Source organism: Vanacampus margaritifer, chromosome 7 (genome assembly GCF_051991255.1).
Source record: "Vanacampus margaritifer isolate UIUO_Vmar chromosome 7, RoL_Vmar_1.0, whole genome shotgun sequence".
NCBI classification, from domain to species: Eukaryota; Metazoa; Chordata; class Actinopteri; order Syngnathiformes; family Syngnathidae; genus Vanacampus; species Vanacampus margaritifer.
Genome location: NC_135438.1, coordinates 1,281,956 through 1,299,492, shown reverse-complemented (window position 1 = coordinate 1,299,492; position 17,537 = coordinate 1,281,956). Strand labels below are relative to the sequence as shown.

The following is a 17,537-nucleotide window of genomic DNA, read 5'->3' as shown; positions in this document are numbered from 1 at the left end:
TGTTAATTGGTCTATACTGTAAATATTTACAAATAATGCAAGAAAAGTACGAGAAAAATAAACATTTACTTGGTATTATTTACACAAGTGAAAAAAAACATTTCGTATTGTGAAAGCAGCTCAGCACATTTATTCATAATCAGTAAACAAAAACAGTGTAATTCTGTAGTGGACAACTGCCTAGATGGGCTGCGGTCCAATGAAAGACTGGTGGGTCCACTTGTTGCATATATGATTTAAAGATGACATGTAATGTCTCACAGTTTCACCACAAAATCTTTTGGGAGATAATTGTGCAACTGCCTGGACGGGCTGCAGTCTAATACAACTGAGGAGTCTACTCATATGTACAATTTAACTACGACAAGATGCTCTACACCATCTGTCCAAATCCCATTTTTAACCCAAAAGCAGATCAGGGTAAAGTTAGCAAAACCGCCTCGATGGGCTGTGGTACACTTAAAGAATGAAGGGTTCACTTGTTGTATGTATAACTTAGTTATGATAGGTAATGTCAGAATTCACGTTTTTATTACAAAGTCTTATGAGAGAAGTTTGTACAACTGCCAAGATGGGCTGGGGTCCAATTAAAACCTGAGGTGTCCACTCGTTCAGATCATATAATCTATGAAAAAGTTCTCTGTCATGTCTTTCGACTCAAATTCACTCATTGAAGAAGTTTGGACAACTGCATAGTTGGGCTGCGGTTCAATTAAAGACTGAATGGTCCATTGGTCTAAAATCACATTTTGATCAAAGGAGAAGTTTGTACAACCGCCTAAATGGGCTGCGGTCCACTTGAAATCTGAATTGTCCACGACTCCGCTGGCTGTAATTGTATAATTTAACATGGAATGAAGAATTCTCCGTCACATTTTCATCAGGAAAGTTGCTCCCATGGTCTCAGCTGAGAGGCTGCGAGAGTTCGGGTCTGATCTCGACCGGTTCCAGTTTGTCCGAGAGCACGCAGAGAATTTTGTCAAACTTGTCGTGGCGTTCCTTCCTGTCCGCCTCTGCTCCGGACTGTCCCCAGAAGAGTCGCAGAGCAAACTCGGTCTGGAAAGCCTCCAGCATCTCGGGGACGGGCGTCCAGCCACCTAGACAGGTATGAGGTCAAAGTTGTTTTGATTGGGTTTTTTTTTATATTTAAAAAAAAAACATCATTGCATGTATGCATAGATACATATAACCATGATGGATTTTTTTTTTACATCAAATTTTAATATTGCAAAAATTGTCTTTTTTTGTGTTAAAAAAAAGTACTGGTAAATTTCTGAGCATAAATTCCTAGTTTTGGGATTGAGAAAGTTGCATTTTTTGATGTGAAGTCAAATTTCCTTTTAATATATAACCCTAAAATTATGAAAATAAAGATCTTTTTGTAGCAGGAAAAAAAATGACAACAGTCCTAAAAAACGTAATTGTGAATAAAGTTGCCTATTTAACTCATTCACTCGCCGCCATTTTCACTGAAGCAACCCCCTTTGCTCGCGGCTGTTTGACTGGATTTTGACCGAGTTCATCATTATTCACAAATCTGTTTTAAAACAGTGGGGAAAAGAGCTTTTTTTGCAACATAGCCCTGGCCGATCTCTTATACTCTGCTGCCACCTGCTGGCCGTTTTTTTGTAATAACTACCATTTCTTTAACTGTTCTCTGCAGTTGAGAGGCTGCATCAAAGCCTTCTGTATGCTTAAGCATATTTTTTTTTTTTTAAATAATAGATATAAATACGTCTTTGAGACACGTAAAACATTTAAAATAGAACGCATTTATACGTTTTTGGGAGCAAAGGAGTAGAATAATAAAATAAGAAGGAATAATATTATAACTGCCTAGAAGGGTATGGGTATGGGACCCATACCCTATGGGTCGCATTATTGTTGTTGTCGATGCTGTGCGTGCGCGCGTACTTGTGAGCAGAAAACTGGCGTGCTGTTGGTAGTCGCGCGCTGTGCGCGGCGTGGCGTCGGGCCGCCTGCAAGACGTCGTAGAGCATCTGGCAGCCGCGCTCGCTGTCCTCCACGGGGTCCTCGCCCTCCAGCAGCAGCAGCGCGGGGACCAGGTGGGGCACGGCCACCGGACCTCCCAAAACGCATTCTCAGCACACAAAACCAGTGGAAACGACACTTAAAAAACACACGAATCGTGTTTGAAGTGATTGTTTTCGCCGCGCGCTTTACCGTCGCTGTCGTTGAGCGACTTGATGAAGGGCTTGAGGGTCTTCTCGAACAGGACGGCGCTCTCCGTGTGATTCCTCCTCAGCGAGCGCCACGTCATCTCCAGTCGCATCACCTGCACGCGCGCACGCAATCAGCGCAGTTTGAAATCATTCATCGATGATCAAAATAGTTGTCGATGAATTAATCTATTGCGACACCATTAATAATGAAAATGAAATATTTGCTGAAGTGATACTGCATTCACTCCTTTCTTTTTCGTACCCAATACATTTACTAGCCACACTTTAATGGCCCACTGACTGTTTAGGCCGTTCGATCCGATGCTTCCCAACGCAGCCGTGTTTTTTCTGAGCGACGCGGCAATGGCGGCCCACCTGCGGCATGTCCAGCCCCTTCATGACGGCAGAGAAGGCGTAGAGGTCGTGGGCGTGGTCCTTGAGGGCCTGCGCCAGGAGGATGAACTTATGCAGCACGGTGGCCCGCTGGCTCACCGTGCCCGTGCAGCCCAGGATGTCCACGGCCACGCCCAACGCGATCAGATGGTGCCTGCAGGGGACACTCGGGTTCATTTCTCTTGCGCGACACCGACTTATCGTGAGCAGGTGGCGAGGGCGCATTCATTGCATTGGGCGATAGAGGCAAAATATTTTATAGCACTAAACCAACTAACAAACGTATCTCCAAATATACAGCAATAATCATGCTCAAAGATTATAAAAAAATCAACGTCCAGTCATTGCTTTCTGTAGTCGTAAAAAGCAGAATTGAAAATGACTTGACTTTTAATGTTGTTCTTTTTCAGCAAAAATGAGGCTGTACTTGAAATACTTCCTGTTTTCGCTCGTCTTTCAAATTTACAGTGTTAAACACAATAGTGCATCGCCATCACATGGCTGATGGTGGAATTACATCCAAAATAAACAAAATTGATTTCCATTTATGAATGAATATATATCTATACTGCATATATTGTATTTATAAATCAACAAAAAAGTAGGCTAGCAAACCCAAAACACATGATGGAGGGGGAAGGGGGGGTTACTGTAATTATTTTAGCTAGTTATGACTATTGTCTCGCTCTTAAAATGGAACATCTAACAGATTCAAGCGTAAGCCAACGCTCAGTTAATATTATAAATTATATAATAATATTACTGAAATTATTCAACCAATGATTGGGTTATCAACAAATTATTCTGCAGTATTTTCTTCTTCGGTATCGGAATTGGCCTCAAAAAGTCCAACTCTGTCAGGCGCTACTTGAAAATCCAAACAAAAAATATTCCGACAGCTTCTTTGCATCCACTACAAGTCAACAATTTAATTTTTATGTTGGAAATGACAATTCTTCGAAATTGTGTTCTATATTTTCAATTGTGTTACCTCAAATTAACAACTATTTGAGTTGTTTAGTAAGCAAGTGCAAATGGCCAGTCGGGGGCGGCGCCATTTCCAATCTGGCCATTCGTTCTGCTTGGTTCTATCGTGCGATCTTTCGATTGTATTGTCCACCGCGAGCGCTCGGTACCTCTCGAGCAGGTCTTGGCGCAGTTGCCGGCCGTGCGGCAGCGTGACGAGCTCCAGCCCCGAGCCCACTCCCATGGTCCGCCTCTGCGGGGCCGTCACGCCCACGATGCGCGCCACCCGGCAGTCCACGCTGAGCATGTGCAGCGCGGTGGTGTTGGGGTCCGAGCGGTTGAAGAGCTCCTTCAGCACCAGCAGCACGCTGGGCTCCAGCGGACGGTTGTTTTCCGGCAACAGCAGCGACTTGAAGCGCTCCAGCTGGAAGCACGAGATCGCTTCTACCTTTGAGCCGGCGGGGGGGAAAGAACGACGTTATCAAAAGTACCAATGTTGCAAATAGTAGAAACTTATTTATCTTATTTGGAGCATTAGTAAAAATATGAATATTTACATTTATAATTGAATCCAATGCAGTTACATTAATCATGTATATTTTATTGAACATGACCTGGTCAAAACAATAAATAATAATTCAAATCAATTACGACTACAGCGCTATGTATATAAAGTGGCAAAAACACAAACAAATCACGGCATTCACATTCCTGTGACGGTTTTTATGCTAAACTTCCAGTGGTTAATAAATAAATGAAAACAAATTGACATAAGAGACAGTCATAGTGCATAATTATGCATCCGCATTTTTTTGTTTTTTTATGTCCTATTTCTTACCTTACTTCTTTTTGTGTTCAGTCTTTCGCGTTTTTTTCACTTTAATGTACAGTTTAATTACCACCACATGCATATGCACTCCGTTTCATAAGGTGGCGGTAATGCACCAAACGCACCTGCCAACCGCGATAAAAAAAGAAGAAGTTACGCATTACCGCCAGTGGCCTTCTTCATAGCCATTGGTATCTATGCTGAAGAAGGGGGCGCTCATGAACCAAAATTATTTGACAACCATCCAATGGAAGTAGAAGAAGAAGTCCGTAGTCTTAGATGAAGTCAGTAGTCTTGTGTAAGTTCTAGTGTAGTATGACTTATTTACTATTTAGAGCAGCAAAATGCGCAGTAAGCTATCAGGATTCTACTTTTGGCTCCAATGTGACGCAGAATTTTAGTTAAGGTAAGCCATTTAAAACTACTGCAAAAAGAAAAGCTTTTCCATAGTGCATCTGTCTAAACAGCGTGTGTGTATTTTTCGAGAGGGAGACCCGCGATGCGATCCGCTTGCATTAAAACGCAGCCCATTTTTAAATGTTTATAGCAATCAGCAGCTCATGCTTGAGCTGGATCCTTTCTTTGTAAGCACTGGGCGGCTTTTGGGCTACTCTGAATAACAGAAGGGCACATTTAAACAACGCTCACACGAGGTTTTGAACAAGTACTGCTCGCCTCGGGCACATTAATTGACCAGAAGAAGCCATATTAAAGTCAAGTATCGATACATGGTTTTATGAATCGATATTGGGCTATGAAAAGCAATATCGCTACATCCATATTTTAAACCCAGCCCTATTTTCAACATTTTTGCATGAAAGGTAATGACACAGGCTGTGGGGATGCAGTCAACATGGCGTTTTTCAGCGCGTTGGTGTTTCTCTGTGTGAAATGTACCAACACAGATCATCAGGGCAAAGTCAACCCAGTATTTTTGACCACCTACATTTTTCAACCTTTTAGACTCAGAGCTATCAAAGAAGACCAGAACGAAGTCAAGTATTTTTTTCACCTTTCTGTATGAAAGGTACCGATATGGAATGTGGGGATACAAGTCACAGCATTTTCTAACTTTCTGCACGAGGCAACTCCAAACTTTTGACGGTTAATGAAGATAAGTTTTATATATATATATTTTTTATGAGCTGCTAGAAGGAAATTCATGTGGTGTTGTGCGGTGAGTAGAAACCTGTGGACGTTCAAAGTGCTCCTTGTCGGGCAGTCGCGGCAGACGGGACGCCGCCTCGCCGCTGTTGTCGGCATCCAGGAAGCCAAAGGAGGTCTCGGTGATCCGCGCCCGGCTCTGCCACTTTTCCTCCGCCCGAAGCCGATCCACGTGACCTTTGCGCCGGGACTGAGGCACCTGAACACACAACAGGCAACATGTGAGGACTGCGAGACACAAAAAAAAAAGCCCCTTTCACACTGCCTGTAAAAGAACTTATTGATTTTGACTTATTGATTGCATTTTTTGGAATAAACGGGGGTTGTCAAGCCAGTGTTTTGCTCCCTTTTGCGTCAAAGGCACCGACTTGGAAAGGGGTGAAGAAGTTGACCTAGTGTTTTCTCTCCATCATTTTTTCTGTGAAATGTACCAACATCAAATTGGGTGATAAAAGATAAAGTTGAGCTGGAATTTTTCCACCCTTCTGTGTGAAAGGTACCAAACAGAATGGGTGTTTTTAGGGCGACTGGGATGGATTAATGACATTTCAATGGTGAAAAATGGTTTGCGATGTGAGTGATTTATGTTACGAGCATGGTCACATACATTTTTTTCCACATTACTCTATTAACAAACCTGTTTTTTGCCATTTGTTCTCTCAGTTGTACATTTAAACAAATGCTAAAGGACATAGTTGTAAACCAGCTTGAAATTTGCACCCTTGTTCAGTGTTAAGGGACCGAAAAAGGTTATTTTATTCATTAAATTTTTTGAAAGTAATCGGCCCATTAATCGGTTATCGGAATTTTTACTCTGCCAAATATCGTAATCTGCTTGATAAAAATCCAATCGGCTCAGGTCCTAGTTTCTGCGTGAAAGGGGCCGACCTGAACGACCAGCTCGTCGTAGAAAGCGGACGGGTCCTGGTCCGACGGCGCGGTGGGCCAGGGGGCTTTGGGGAACATGGCGGAGATCCTGAGGGGCTTGGGGGGCGCTCGGGAGTGCAGCTGTCCATCGGACCCTCGCAGCGTCACACCCCCACCTAAGCCCAGTGGACAAAACATTAGGTACACAATCCGATGTAATGGAAACGGAACGATTCTGCCTTTACGTGTCGATCACTTTTGATTGACAAGTGTGTACGTTACCGGGGTGACAGGGACGCGTTTGCTGCGGCTTGGGGCTGAGAAGGGGCTCGCTCCCCGTGCGAAACACTGGCGAGATGGGAGGGGGGCCGACATCCTCCGGTTTGGCGTTCTGAGGAGTGCCTGTGTGGGGAAGGGTAAAAAAGATGACGCTCAGCTGAGAATGTTGACAAAAGAATTGGGACGCACCCTGTTTTAACTCATTCGCTGGCAGCCATTTTCACTGAAGCAACCCCCTTCGCTCCCGTCTGGTTTACTGGATTTTGACAGATTTTTGCAAGGCGCACAGAATATTGTGTTTTATTGCTATAAAAACATGGAGATTGATTAGAGTCTCTTCTTTCATTAGGAAAAAAAAGTATATTTGTATCTGTTTCCGTTTTGTAGCAATTAGCATTAGAATATAGCTCAGTTTCATCATTATTCACAAATCTGTTGAAAACACTGGCAAAAAAAGCTTGTTGCAACATAGCCCTGGTTGATCTCTTATACTCTGCTGCAACCTGCTGGTCGTTTTTGTAATAACTACCATTTCTTCAACCGTTCTTTGCCATTAAGTGGCAGCGTCAAAGCCTTCTGTATGCTCTAGCATAAAAAACATTTATTTGTACATTTAGAACAGATGTAAAATTTGCAATTAATCAAGAGTTAATTATTATATTATATAAGTCATGCAATTAATTACGATGAAAAATTTGAATCGCCTGACACCCCTAAAAAGAAGCCATGATATTTAAGTAGTTCAATATGTACTCTGTGTATTCATCAACTGTTCACTGCCAATGACGTATATATTCGTCAAATTTTCAACAGGTAGACATGGAAGAACGACAAACGTATTGTGGGTGTCCCAATACTTTTTGCCCGTAGTGTACACGTGCGGTCATGTGATGGGTACCGGGCCTCAGGTTGCTGTCTGACTGGGCCGTCTGGAGCGAAGGTCTGCACCCGAGCTTCTCCAGGTTGCCGGGGTGACTCCCGCTCCTGCCACACAGGAAGTGACATTTAACAGGAAGTGGGATTCCAAGGTGAACGCGGCCGCCCTTCCCCCGCCCACCTGAGCAGAGGGTTGACGTGGAGGGCGTCCGCCATGTTGCTGCTGAAGCTGAGCCGCTTGCTGCGTTGGTGTTGGGACGTCCCCTCGGCGGACCTTCCCTCGCCGCCCTTGCAGTCGGCCTGCTGCCGCTCGGCGATGACGCGCAAGGGAAGCGTCCGGGTCAGCGGATGGAAGACGACGGCGCCCGAGCCCTGGGAGATGGGCCGCCGCCCGCCCACGTAGAAGCGGATCAGAGCGGGAACGTTGTCGAAGCGGTCCTCCTCGAACTGGAACAGCTCGCGGGAGTAGCCCTGTCGCAAATCAAATTTAATAGCAATAAAATATTGAAATATAAATACAAATATATAGATAAAAATATAAACACACACACGTATTTAGCTCCATGACTTTGCGTCAAATATGTAACTTTGCGGTTACTGGTTTAGTTCGTATAAGATATCAGAAAATGTGTAAAAATGTTGTCACGGTTTTCTAAAGTAAAAAAAAAAGATGTTTGCAAATGTTTTATTTGATCATTTATAGAAGAATATTTACTGCCAGGGCCCATTTATGCAAGGTCAGCAGCATTTGTGGGAAGCAGCTCTGATTCTTGGGCCCACGTGGACACTGAAAACTATTCTCTTAAAAGAAATCTCATTCAACAGAGCAAAGTGACCATAACACTGCCGAGCACTCTCAGTTCATTGCACCTTACTGTATATGCTCACCTTTTGGGGGTTAATGACCCTAAATCTAATTAATGTTTTATTGTTTACCTCTTAACTCCTTTGCTCCCAAAAACGTATAAATACGTTCTATTTGAAATATTACCAGTGACACATTTATATGTTTTTATGCTGTTGTTTTTTATCCTAGAGCATACAAAAGGTAATTATTACAAAAAAGGGCCAGCAGGTGGCGGCAGAGTATAAGAGATCAACCAGGGCCATGTTGCAACAAGCTGTTTCCACCACAGTTTTTAAACAGATTTGTGAATAATGATGAAACTGAGCTATATTCTAATGCTAATTGCGGCAAAACGGAAACAGATAGAAATATACTTTCTTTTCCTGATGAAAGAAGAGACTCTAATCAATCGCCATGTTTTTATAGCAATAGAACACAATATTCTGTGGGCCTTGCAAAATCTGTCAAAAATCCAATAAAACAGCCGGGAGCGAAGGGGGTTGCTTCAGTGAAAGCGGCTGGGAGTGAATGAGTTTTAAGAACAATTTAAATTAAATGATTAAATCAATTATCAAAAAAGTTGTAGATCAATTTAATCATCAATTGGTTGTTGATTAATCAATGAATTGTTTTGTTTCTAGTTCAAACGTTTTCCACAATCAATCAATCTATCTATACTGTACATGCATTTAAATAGTTGTATAAATAGTAGTTTAATATTATGGTACTTGGATTACATTACTAACTACATTTTTTAGCAGGTAAATGTAACGGATTACATTTTAAAAGTAACCCTCCCAACCTTGATGATAAAGAAAATGACAATCCACCTTTTTGGGTCTCAGCACAACTCGTATGATCTTAAAGTGCATGGGCTCGTTCCTCCAGTAGCAGCTGAGGACGTAATCGCCCGGGGACGAGCTGGAGTCGCGGACCAGGAAGTCTCCGTCCCTCTCGAACAGAGCCTCGGCAGCCTGTAGGACGCGCCGTTGGTGCCGTTGGTGCCGTGGGTGCCGTGGATTTTGGATCACATTTGCATGAACTCTTAGTAAATGGTTGCACCTCTCTTGTAAGGGGTCCGTGGTACCAGGCATGGCTCCGGGGGTCCTCGGTGCTGAGCTTCAGCTCTTCTTCCAGCTCCTTCTTCAGGGAGTCCATCTCTTTGCGGCCTCCGAACACCTCGACGAGCATGCGTCAGTGGCACATTTGGTCACAGAAAATCACCGTGCATCATCCCACCGCTCGTCAGAGCACATCAACATGCATAAGCAACTCCCGGCACACTTTTTTTTACCTTCAGCTGGCTCAAGTATGCAGCAACACTCCTTCGTTTGCTGGGAAACACAAGAGTTGACAAGTGATTCATTTTCAATATTCTCAAAAAGTATGTAAACTAGCGGTGTCAGGTGATTAACATTTTTAATCGCATAATTTCAAGAGTTAACTCACGATTAATCGCAAATTGTGCCAAAAACGTTAAATAACGTTTCGTAAAATCCTATGGAGGAGTGCCAAAGACGTTAAAAGACGTTTTTTCAAAACAGGTGAAACTAACCATTTTCTATTGTTGATTACTCAAAAACGGAATAAGGTAGAAACAAACTTTTTTTTTTCTGATGGAAGATGAGAGTCCAATCTTGTTTTGGCAGTATGTGTGTTTCCATAGTCCAAACACATAATTTTCTATGGACCTTGAAAGATCAGTCAAAATGCTTAAAATCGGCTGGCACCCACGGCATCCCTTTTCTGAAAACGTCTGGCAGTCAAAGAGTTATCATAAAAGTGGACAAAAAAATGTTAAACAAATTACAATATGGCTCTGTCTTTTGGTCTGATACAGTAATTTTATAATTCATAAAATTGAGTTTTAAAAAGGTCTATTGTACTGTACTGTAAAAAAAAAAAAAAAAACAAGTGTGGTATTGATTTGTGTTGAGATCATTTTTCTGCCACTAGATGGCATAATTGCATTTGCAAGACATTGGTGACAGCTCTGTGCATTTTCTTTTCATATTAATAACAATAATATGAAGTAACTTGTGAAATTCTGCACATTTTCAAAATTGTAAAATACAACTTGACCCCAGTCTCCACAAATATATGCATTATTATTCCATTTATTACTGCAAAATTTTGACGTGGACGTGTCTGCCGCGTTGCGACTGGAATTGCCCCAGTACAGGATTTCTAATTAAGGGCCGCAAATTAATTGTACGTTTAGAAAAATTGCGGCGTTGAAGGAACTTTAAATTTACTCAATATTAAAGTGCTTATTTTGAAAAAAAAGAATATTTTTCAAAAATCTTCAATTTTTGTGGAATTATGTGTACTAACTAAATCACTAGCTAATGTGATCGAGACACAAGGTTCGACTTTTCAAGCTACTTGCCTGGTTTTGCATACCAATATCTGTGCAGCACTCCCATATTTTTCCTTCGTACACGCGTGCGGGACAATGCGGACCGTCAGACACTCTAGCCTCCCTTTTCCCGTCTTTCCTTCCTCCCGTCGCCACCTCGTGCATCAAGGGAACGCTCCGGGGCCGAGCTCACCGCCGCCACAACCTTGAATTTGCGGGGCTTTGTGGTATCCACAACCAACAACGCCAACATTTCATGAAGTCACCCTGCCATCAGCTTGTTAAAGTGTGATTAAAAAGGAGGCATTGATGACATCTCAAGGCCTTTATTTGGACTTTCAACATGACAACAATGTCATTTTTGTTCCACTGTATTATTAGTTTCCCGGCCCGATTTGGCGCCGATCCTAACAGGAAGTGCTGCTGGGAATCAATAGCCCATTTATAACAACACGTACTGACTGAAAATAATTCTGCTGTTTTCGTAACAAGTAAACAAATGTTATTTCCAGGAAACAAGCTCATCTTTAAGTGGAAAACTTTGGTACCAGGAAAAAACAGACCAGAAACGTGCCTTATTTTGACACAGAACCGAGTCTGGCTGCTCATGATAATATGAACAACATAGTTGATTAAATACGAATTATGTGCACTTACATTAGCATAACATTTTCCAAGCAGATGCTAATGTCAGGCATTAATGTGATTAGCACGTGGCTGAAAATCACCAAAGGAAACATCCGTATTCTTCATGTTTACTTGATTTGATACAAAACTTGCCGTGCTCCAACACACAAGCAAACTTAACCTAAGCCATTAAAGTCAATTTGAGATGCAAGTAAACTTCCGAGCCCGACGCTCGATGGCGGCAACAAACTTCACATCATCCGGCCACCATCAATACGGGGTGCTCGCATTTATTTGTGTTTGCAAGGTGTGTGGGGAGAAAATTGTATCACTGTGTATTTCTATCAAGTACAAAACTGTTAGTGCAATTCATAATAATTTGGCTGAACCGTGACGCAATAATTGCCAAATTGATAAATTAAATAATCCACTATTCTGTCTATAATTTTATTTGATGAATCAGACAAAAACTTTTTTACCTGTCAATTACTTTGTTAATTGGTTAGCTGTCAATTAATTGATCAATTGGGGCACCTCTCTGGCAACCTTAAGTAGTCGTACAACTGCTGTTATTAAAAGTGACATAGTCAAAGGTAACAAAACAAAACTAGTAGTGAATATAGGGTTAGTGGTTATTTTCAATCCAATTCCATTTTTATTCCAAACTCAAGGTCCACTTTCAAAAACCAAAAATATAAATAGACAACAATTTACAAGACAGGCATACCAATGTTTATCACTTTATTTTAGTTGATTTGTAGAATGTTGGGACCCTGGGGGAGGTCACGACGAGGGGGGCTCGACACGTGCGCAGCACCCTCGGGCTCTAGTAACCTTAACTACACCACCTTAAAGTTCAATAACACGCCAAAAGTAGCTGAAAAAAAGTCAATCATATATTTGTTCTGCAGATAGTGAGTAACATCCTGTCTGAGGGGCGTTGGTCAAGGACACCTGAGCACTTGGGTGCTAGGAGAAAGTCTGCTTAGCAACAAATATCTGGTTGGCCAATGATAAATGTCAAGAAAGTTTGTTAAACAAATTGTAAACACGATACAAGTGAGACTAAGATGGGGCGCGGTACTTCCTGGTTCTTTAAAGAAAAGTAAATACCGATTTAAAAAAACAAAAACGTGTCGTAACATACGTATGGAAGATAAGCATACCTCGCGCTAACTTGTTTAACATCTCGCGTGAACTCCCGAGGCTTATTGAAAACAACTAGTAGAAAGCAATGGCGGTCTTTTCCCTACCTGTCAGTCAGTGGCGTTCACAGATCGCTCGTCCTGCGCATGTTGACGGTCTGTGGTTCGAAAGGGACTCGCCGATGGCTTGAGGGGGGAGACGAACCTTCGACCCGGTCCCTCCCACCTCGCCGCCCTTTTTTCCCCCCTCCTACTCCTCCCTCACTTCACCGCCCGGCCGCCTCCTTCACCGCCGGCGTGTTCCCACAAGCTTTCCCGGGCACTCTCTCTCCCCCGCCCCGGGCCGCGGTACCCAAGCGCCGCTATCTGGACACATTCCTCGAATACCGATACAAGTCGGGCCGCCTCTTCACCTGTCATCAAGTCGGCCGCCGCCGCCGCCGCCTGGTGTCGAATCCCGAATTGAAAACATTATGACTTCCTTTGAAATCACGAAAAGGTTTGTTTGTTTGTTTGTTTTTATCCTTTGAATGTTCAACACCTGTTACTACTTAACTGCGACTCATTCAGAAAGGAATATTTGACTCGTTTAGCCATTTTAAGCTATTAAAAAGATATTACTTTGTCTAGAAATAATTTGATAACTTTATTTTCATGTTCAATCAATACCTTTTAAAAACCTATTTTGCCACTTCTGTCAACTGAAAATGACATCATCGCAGGTGCTCAGGTAACGACCAATCATGTCTCACCTGTTTTCTAGGTTTGGTCATGTGACTTTCACAAACTGAGCCATAACTGTACAATAACGAGCACACGTGATGTCATTTTTAGGCAACAGCAAGAATGTGTTTTTAAAGGTACTAACTGTACATGAATAATAAAGGTATGAAATTAATTTTAGAGAAAATATAAACTTACTGCTGAAAATAGCTTAAAGTTTATTCTGCTCTTATAACAATCATTAAACTAAAACGAATCCAAATATGTGTCACTCGCGCCAATGTGTGAGACCTGACGCCACAGTTTATTGAGCTATTTGACCAGTTGACAAACCATATAGTTAAGTCCAAGAAAACAAAAGCGTTCGATTAGAACAGAATGTTTAATGTTATGCCTACATTATGTGCCTCGACTATTTGACACTATAAGTTGAATTCCCATCATGCATCACTGCTATTTCCTCACACAATGTGGCCAAACTTGACTGTCTACTTGATTTTTGTGAACCATTTCTTTTAAAGAGAATATGACTGGATAGACGCTATCTTGTACTAGCTAGTAATGCTAATTGTGCTAGCATTTTTCAGCTACAGAATGCATGCAGCTACTACGTATGCCAACAATAAAATGCAGGCAAGGTAACATTTCATTTACATAAATTTACTGTTATTACAGTGTTGCTAGCTTAGATTTATGTTTTTTTTTTTTTAAGCAAATGGGTGGGCTACGCTTGTTTAAGGTTGGAAGGAAAGGATAATGAAAGTAAGGAGCTCACTGCCACTTTGGGGTCTCTGTCACGTCTGGAATCGGCGAGTGATTCCAAATGCCGCCACTGTCTTCAAATCATCCACGGATTCCCTACGGCAGGATTTTTACATAGTGAACCTATATAGTTCCTATTTATTTACTTATTTATGTACTTTTCAGTGTTGTTTCATAAAGACATATGACAAAACTGTCGTTACAGCTACATCTGATCTAAGCCTTCTGTTGTCCTTTTTTTTTTTTTTTTTTTTTTAAACAAACAAATCGGCCTTCATCTGTCCCATTTCATCACCAGCTGGGTGTGAAAGTGTGATCGACGAATGAGCGGCTACTACATGACTTCACGACCTTCGGTTTTAAGACCTAGCTGTTAATCATCAATCAAACACACAATCACACATTCATAAGACTACAGTGGCGCCCGAGACTTCATCCGTGGTGGATAGGGACACGGACCGCCCACGAATAGTGAAAATCTACGTAGAATTGTCGACCATTGAAATTTATTGGGATAGACAATAATATATATTTTTTTTTTTACCACAAAAAAAGTTAATCAGAAAATGCTGATGAATAGTTTATCATGAAAAATACGGACAAAATACTGGGGAGATTTTTTTGTGTGTGTTGGGGGGTCAAAAATGTAGGGAAAGAAAAACTGAACATGTGAATGCAGGTGTGCTGAACAGCGAGTATGTCTACTGTATTCTCAGAAGTACAATTTTTATACTCATGAGATTATAAATAGTATTTTTATTTTATTTTATTTCTCACTTAACCACTTTATTCTGGTAATATTGTGACTTCCCCCCTAACTCTAACCTCTTGTAGAATTGACTGTAAATTCCTGCTACTGGTCTATTAGTCACTGAATGATTTAGGGTCAGTAGTTGAAAGCAAACATGGTGAAGCAGCATTCAGCTGTTATGCTGCATGCAAAAGGAATAAGCTGCAAATAGAAGTGTAGTCAGCCCCACGTGTAAATACCCCCCCCCCCCGCCCCCCCATAACTTTGATTAAGGTTATTCAAAGCATTTTTACGATCATGTCCTCCCAAATCTTGTTCTTTTAGTAAATAATTTCATTCAGCTACTTTCAGTTTCTTGACTTTGCTTTTCAATGTATTTAACTCTTTTGTTTGTAAAAGCTTTTAAATGTTGTGCCATTCGTTACGCGAAGCACATTGAGTTGTGCATTAAATGTGCTATGCACTGTAAATATTGTAAACCGATGATCTTGCCTTTATTCTCATAATATTGTGATGCCATGTGACAAAAAAGACATTTTATCGCAGGGCAGTGGGATGGATTCTACAGAAAAAAAAATTCTTCTCTATTTAGTATTTATAGTACCTGAGTGTGGGATGTGACATTTGCAACAGTATCCCATGTTCTGTCCCTTCTGTGCAAAAGGCAACAGACTCCTGCCGCGTGTTTACCTGCGCTTGCTCTCCCGACAGCCGCCCAGCGTGCCGGAGGCCCGATCCTCATCCAGGGGTCGTAGCTGCGAGCAGGACGCGGAGAGGCGCTGTTTTTTGTCAGTGCGGTGGAGGCGGGGCAGAACACTCTGGCGGAACAGATCCTTGCTCGGCTTCACCTGAGAGAAGCGGTAATCATCCTGCCGTTGACTTTTATGGACTTCAGTAACTGTCGTTGCACCGGTGTGTGTGTGTGTGTGTGTGTGTGTGTGTGTGTGTGTGTGCGCGCGCGCGCACGCTCTCACCAAATCCATGGACGAGCCCAACGAGTACTTCCTGCTCACCCTGCGCTCCATTTGCACACCTGGTAGGATACGGGGAATTTTAATTTAAGTTTGCAGTCTAGCTAAGAAGCTAGCTAGGTAGCATTTGCAAGTCCAAAATTGCAAAGTGCAAAACATTTGCCGACCGAGTGCTCTACCCAAGTGCGGGTCCAGCTTCTGGCGGTGCCTCAGAAGCTGAGTCAGGATGGTTTCTCTGTGCGAGGCGTCCTCGATCCCCACCTCCTTCAGCTCGTTGTCGTTGACGTTCAGCAGACCCTAAAGTCACATGAAGTATGACTTGATTCTCAAATTTGGGACTTTTTCGTCCCCCAAAAATTATTTTGAAGGAAGCGAAAGGGCTTGTTTTTGTGAACCATGCCAAAGCTAATCCCAAAACGTGTGGGAGGTCAACGTAAATGAAACATATTGGAGGAGGGTGCGTGAACAACCGACATTCGAGCTTTACTGTATGTTATCGGTGACAAAGCAAAACTTTTAAGTATTAGTGTGTCATGTGTTTGATTTTTTTTTTGTTAACTTAAAACATTTATTCAGAAAAAAATAGCCACAATATTTTGTAAAAGTCCACTTGAACAATATGTTAAACAGTAGTGGGATGTTTAATTGTTACATTGAAAGCATCTTGACGTTTGATGTTTACCATCATTTATTTTGTGTTGATTATTTTTATTTTATTTATTTATTTTTGTGTGTGTTGATCGGGGGCAGATGTCATAAGTTTCACTTATTTTTGTCCCCTTTCATTTCTTTAAAAAATAAATAAATGAAAAACAGTTTTTTTAATTGAATTGAATGCTTGAAAAAATTACTATCTTAAAAAATGTGATACATTTGCTTTTATTTTTTTAATAATTTGAAATAAATTGTAGAATACCTTGTAGCATTCAAAATGTATTTAATTTGTTTTAATTTTTGTAATTAAAACTAGTTCTGGTACAGAACTACACGTTTAACAACAACAATAATAATAACACATTTTATTTATAATGCACTTAAAATGTATTATTTTCATTTAGAAAAGAATAAACAATATCTTGCAAACTCGAAAGTCTGTTAAAAAGTAGTGCAATACTGGATCTCATATTCTTTTTTCATTTTCAAATTAGAACATCACGGCCACCTATTTTCATCATTTCTTTTAAACAATTGAGATAAACTGCATATATATGAATAGCCAAGATCTTCTATTATTCATTTCATTTCATCAATAATTTAATAATTATTTAATCATTTCAATCATTAAAAGTAAAAGTGTGACATGTCACATTAAACTTCTTTTTTTTTTTAAGATTTGATGTTTAATTTTAAAAAATAATAGTGATATCCTTCAACATTTGAACTTCTCCTAATGTGAGCCATGTTTTTGCTATATTATTTGAACACATGGTGGCCATTGAAAAGCGTGTCGCCGGCCACAAATGGACGCCCCTGTTCTAGCATCTATAATTCAAAGTGTACAATATGAACTTTAGGCCACAGCGCCCAGCCCTGCTTTTGACGTACCTCCAGTCCGTAATATTCACTCTCTAGGGTTTTGGTGTACTGCGACAGGCCGATCTGCCGCAGCCACCAGGCGATGGAGCGATTATTCATCTCCACTTTGGACTTCCAGCAAGAGTTGAGTCGAGTGGTTTGCTCCAGAATGTGACACCTATCCGTCGGCACGGCGCGGCGCAGCGCAGCAAGGAATTCTGGGAGCGCTTCCGTGCGACGTTTCACTTTCTCCCGCTTTTCCCCAGCAGAACTTGTCATT

General features: G+C 41.5%; 2 protein-coding genes across 10 annotated transcripts in view; one reads left to right on the top strand and one right to left on the bottom strand.

Annotated features, from left to right (window-relative positions):
• Window positions 1–47: 47 nt before the first annotated feature.
• On the bottom strand, window positions 48–17,497 carry sh2d3a (SH2 domain containing 3A). The gene is given in 18 exon segments (XM_077570145.1): window positions 48–1,097; window positions 1,915–1,945; window positions 1,947–2,101; window positions 2,185–2,296; window positions 2,559–2,730; window positions 3,713–3,990; window positions 5,561–5,734; window positions 6,424–6,578; window positions 6,685–6,804; window positions 7,580–7,665; window positions 7,739–8,028; window positions 9,235–9,378; window positions 9,467–9,583; window positions 9,699–9,738; window positions 15,462–15,619; window positions 15,746–15,804; window positions 15,922–16,039; window positions 17,288–17,497. Coding segments are annotated over 18 exon segments (2,493 nt in total). The 5' UTR covers window positions 17,378–17,497; the 3' UTR covers window positions 48–903.
• vav1 (vav guanine nucleotide exchange factor 1) overlaps window positions 3,989–17,537 on the top strand; it is a 32,130-nt gene continuing 18,581 nt past the window's right edge. For 3 of the 9 annotated variants that reach the window (XM_077570135.1, XM_077570134.1, XM_077570136.1), the window contains exons 1-2: window positions 3,989–4,777; window positions 15,483–15,631. The gene's annotated coding sequence lies outside the window, so the exon portion shown is untranslated. The other 6 variants (XM_077570131.1, XM_077570130.1, XM_077570129.1 and 3 more) reach the window with 6 other exon arrangements.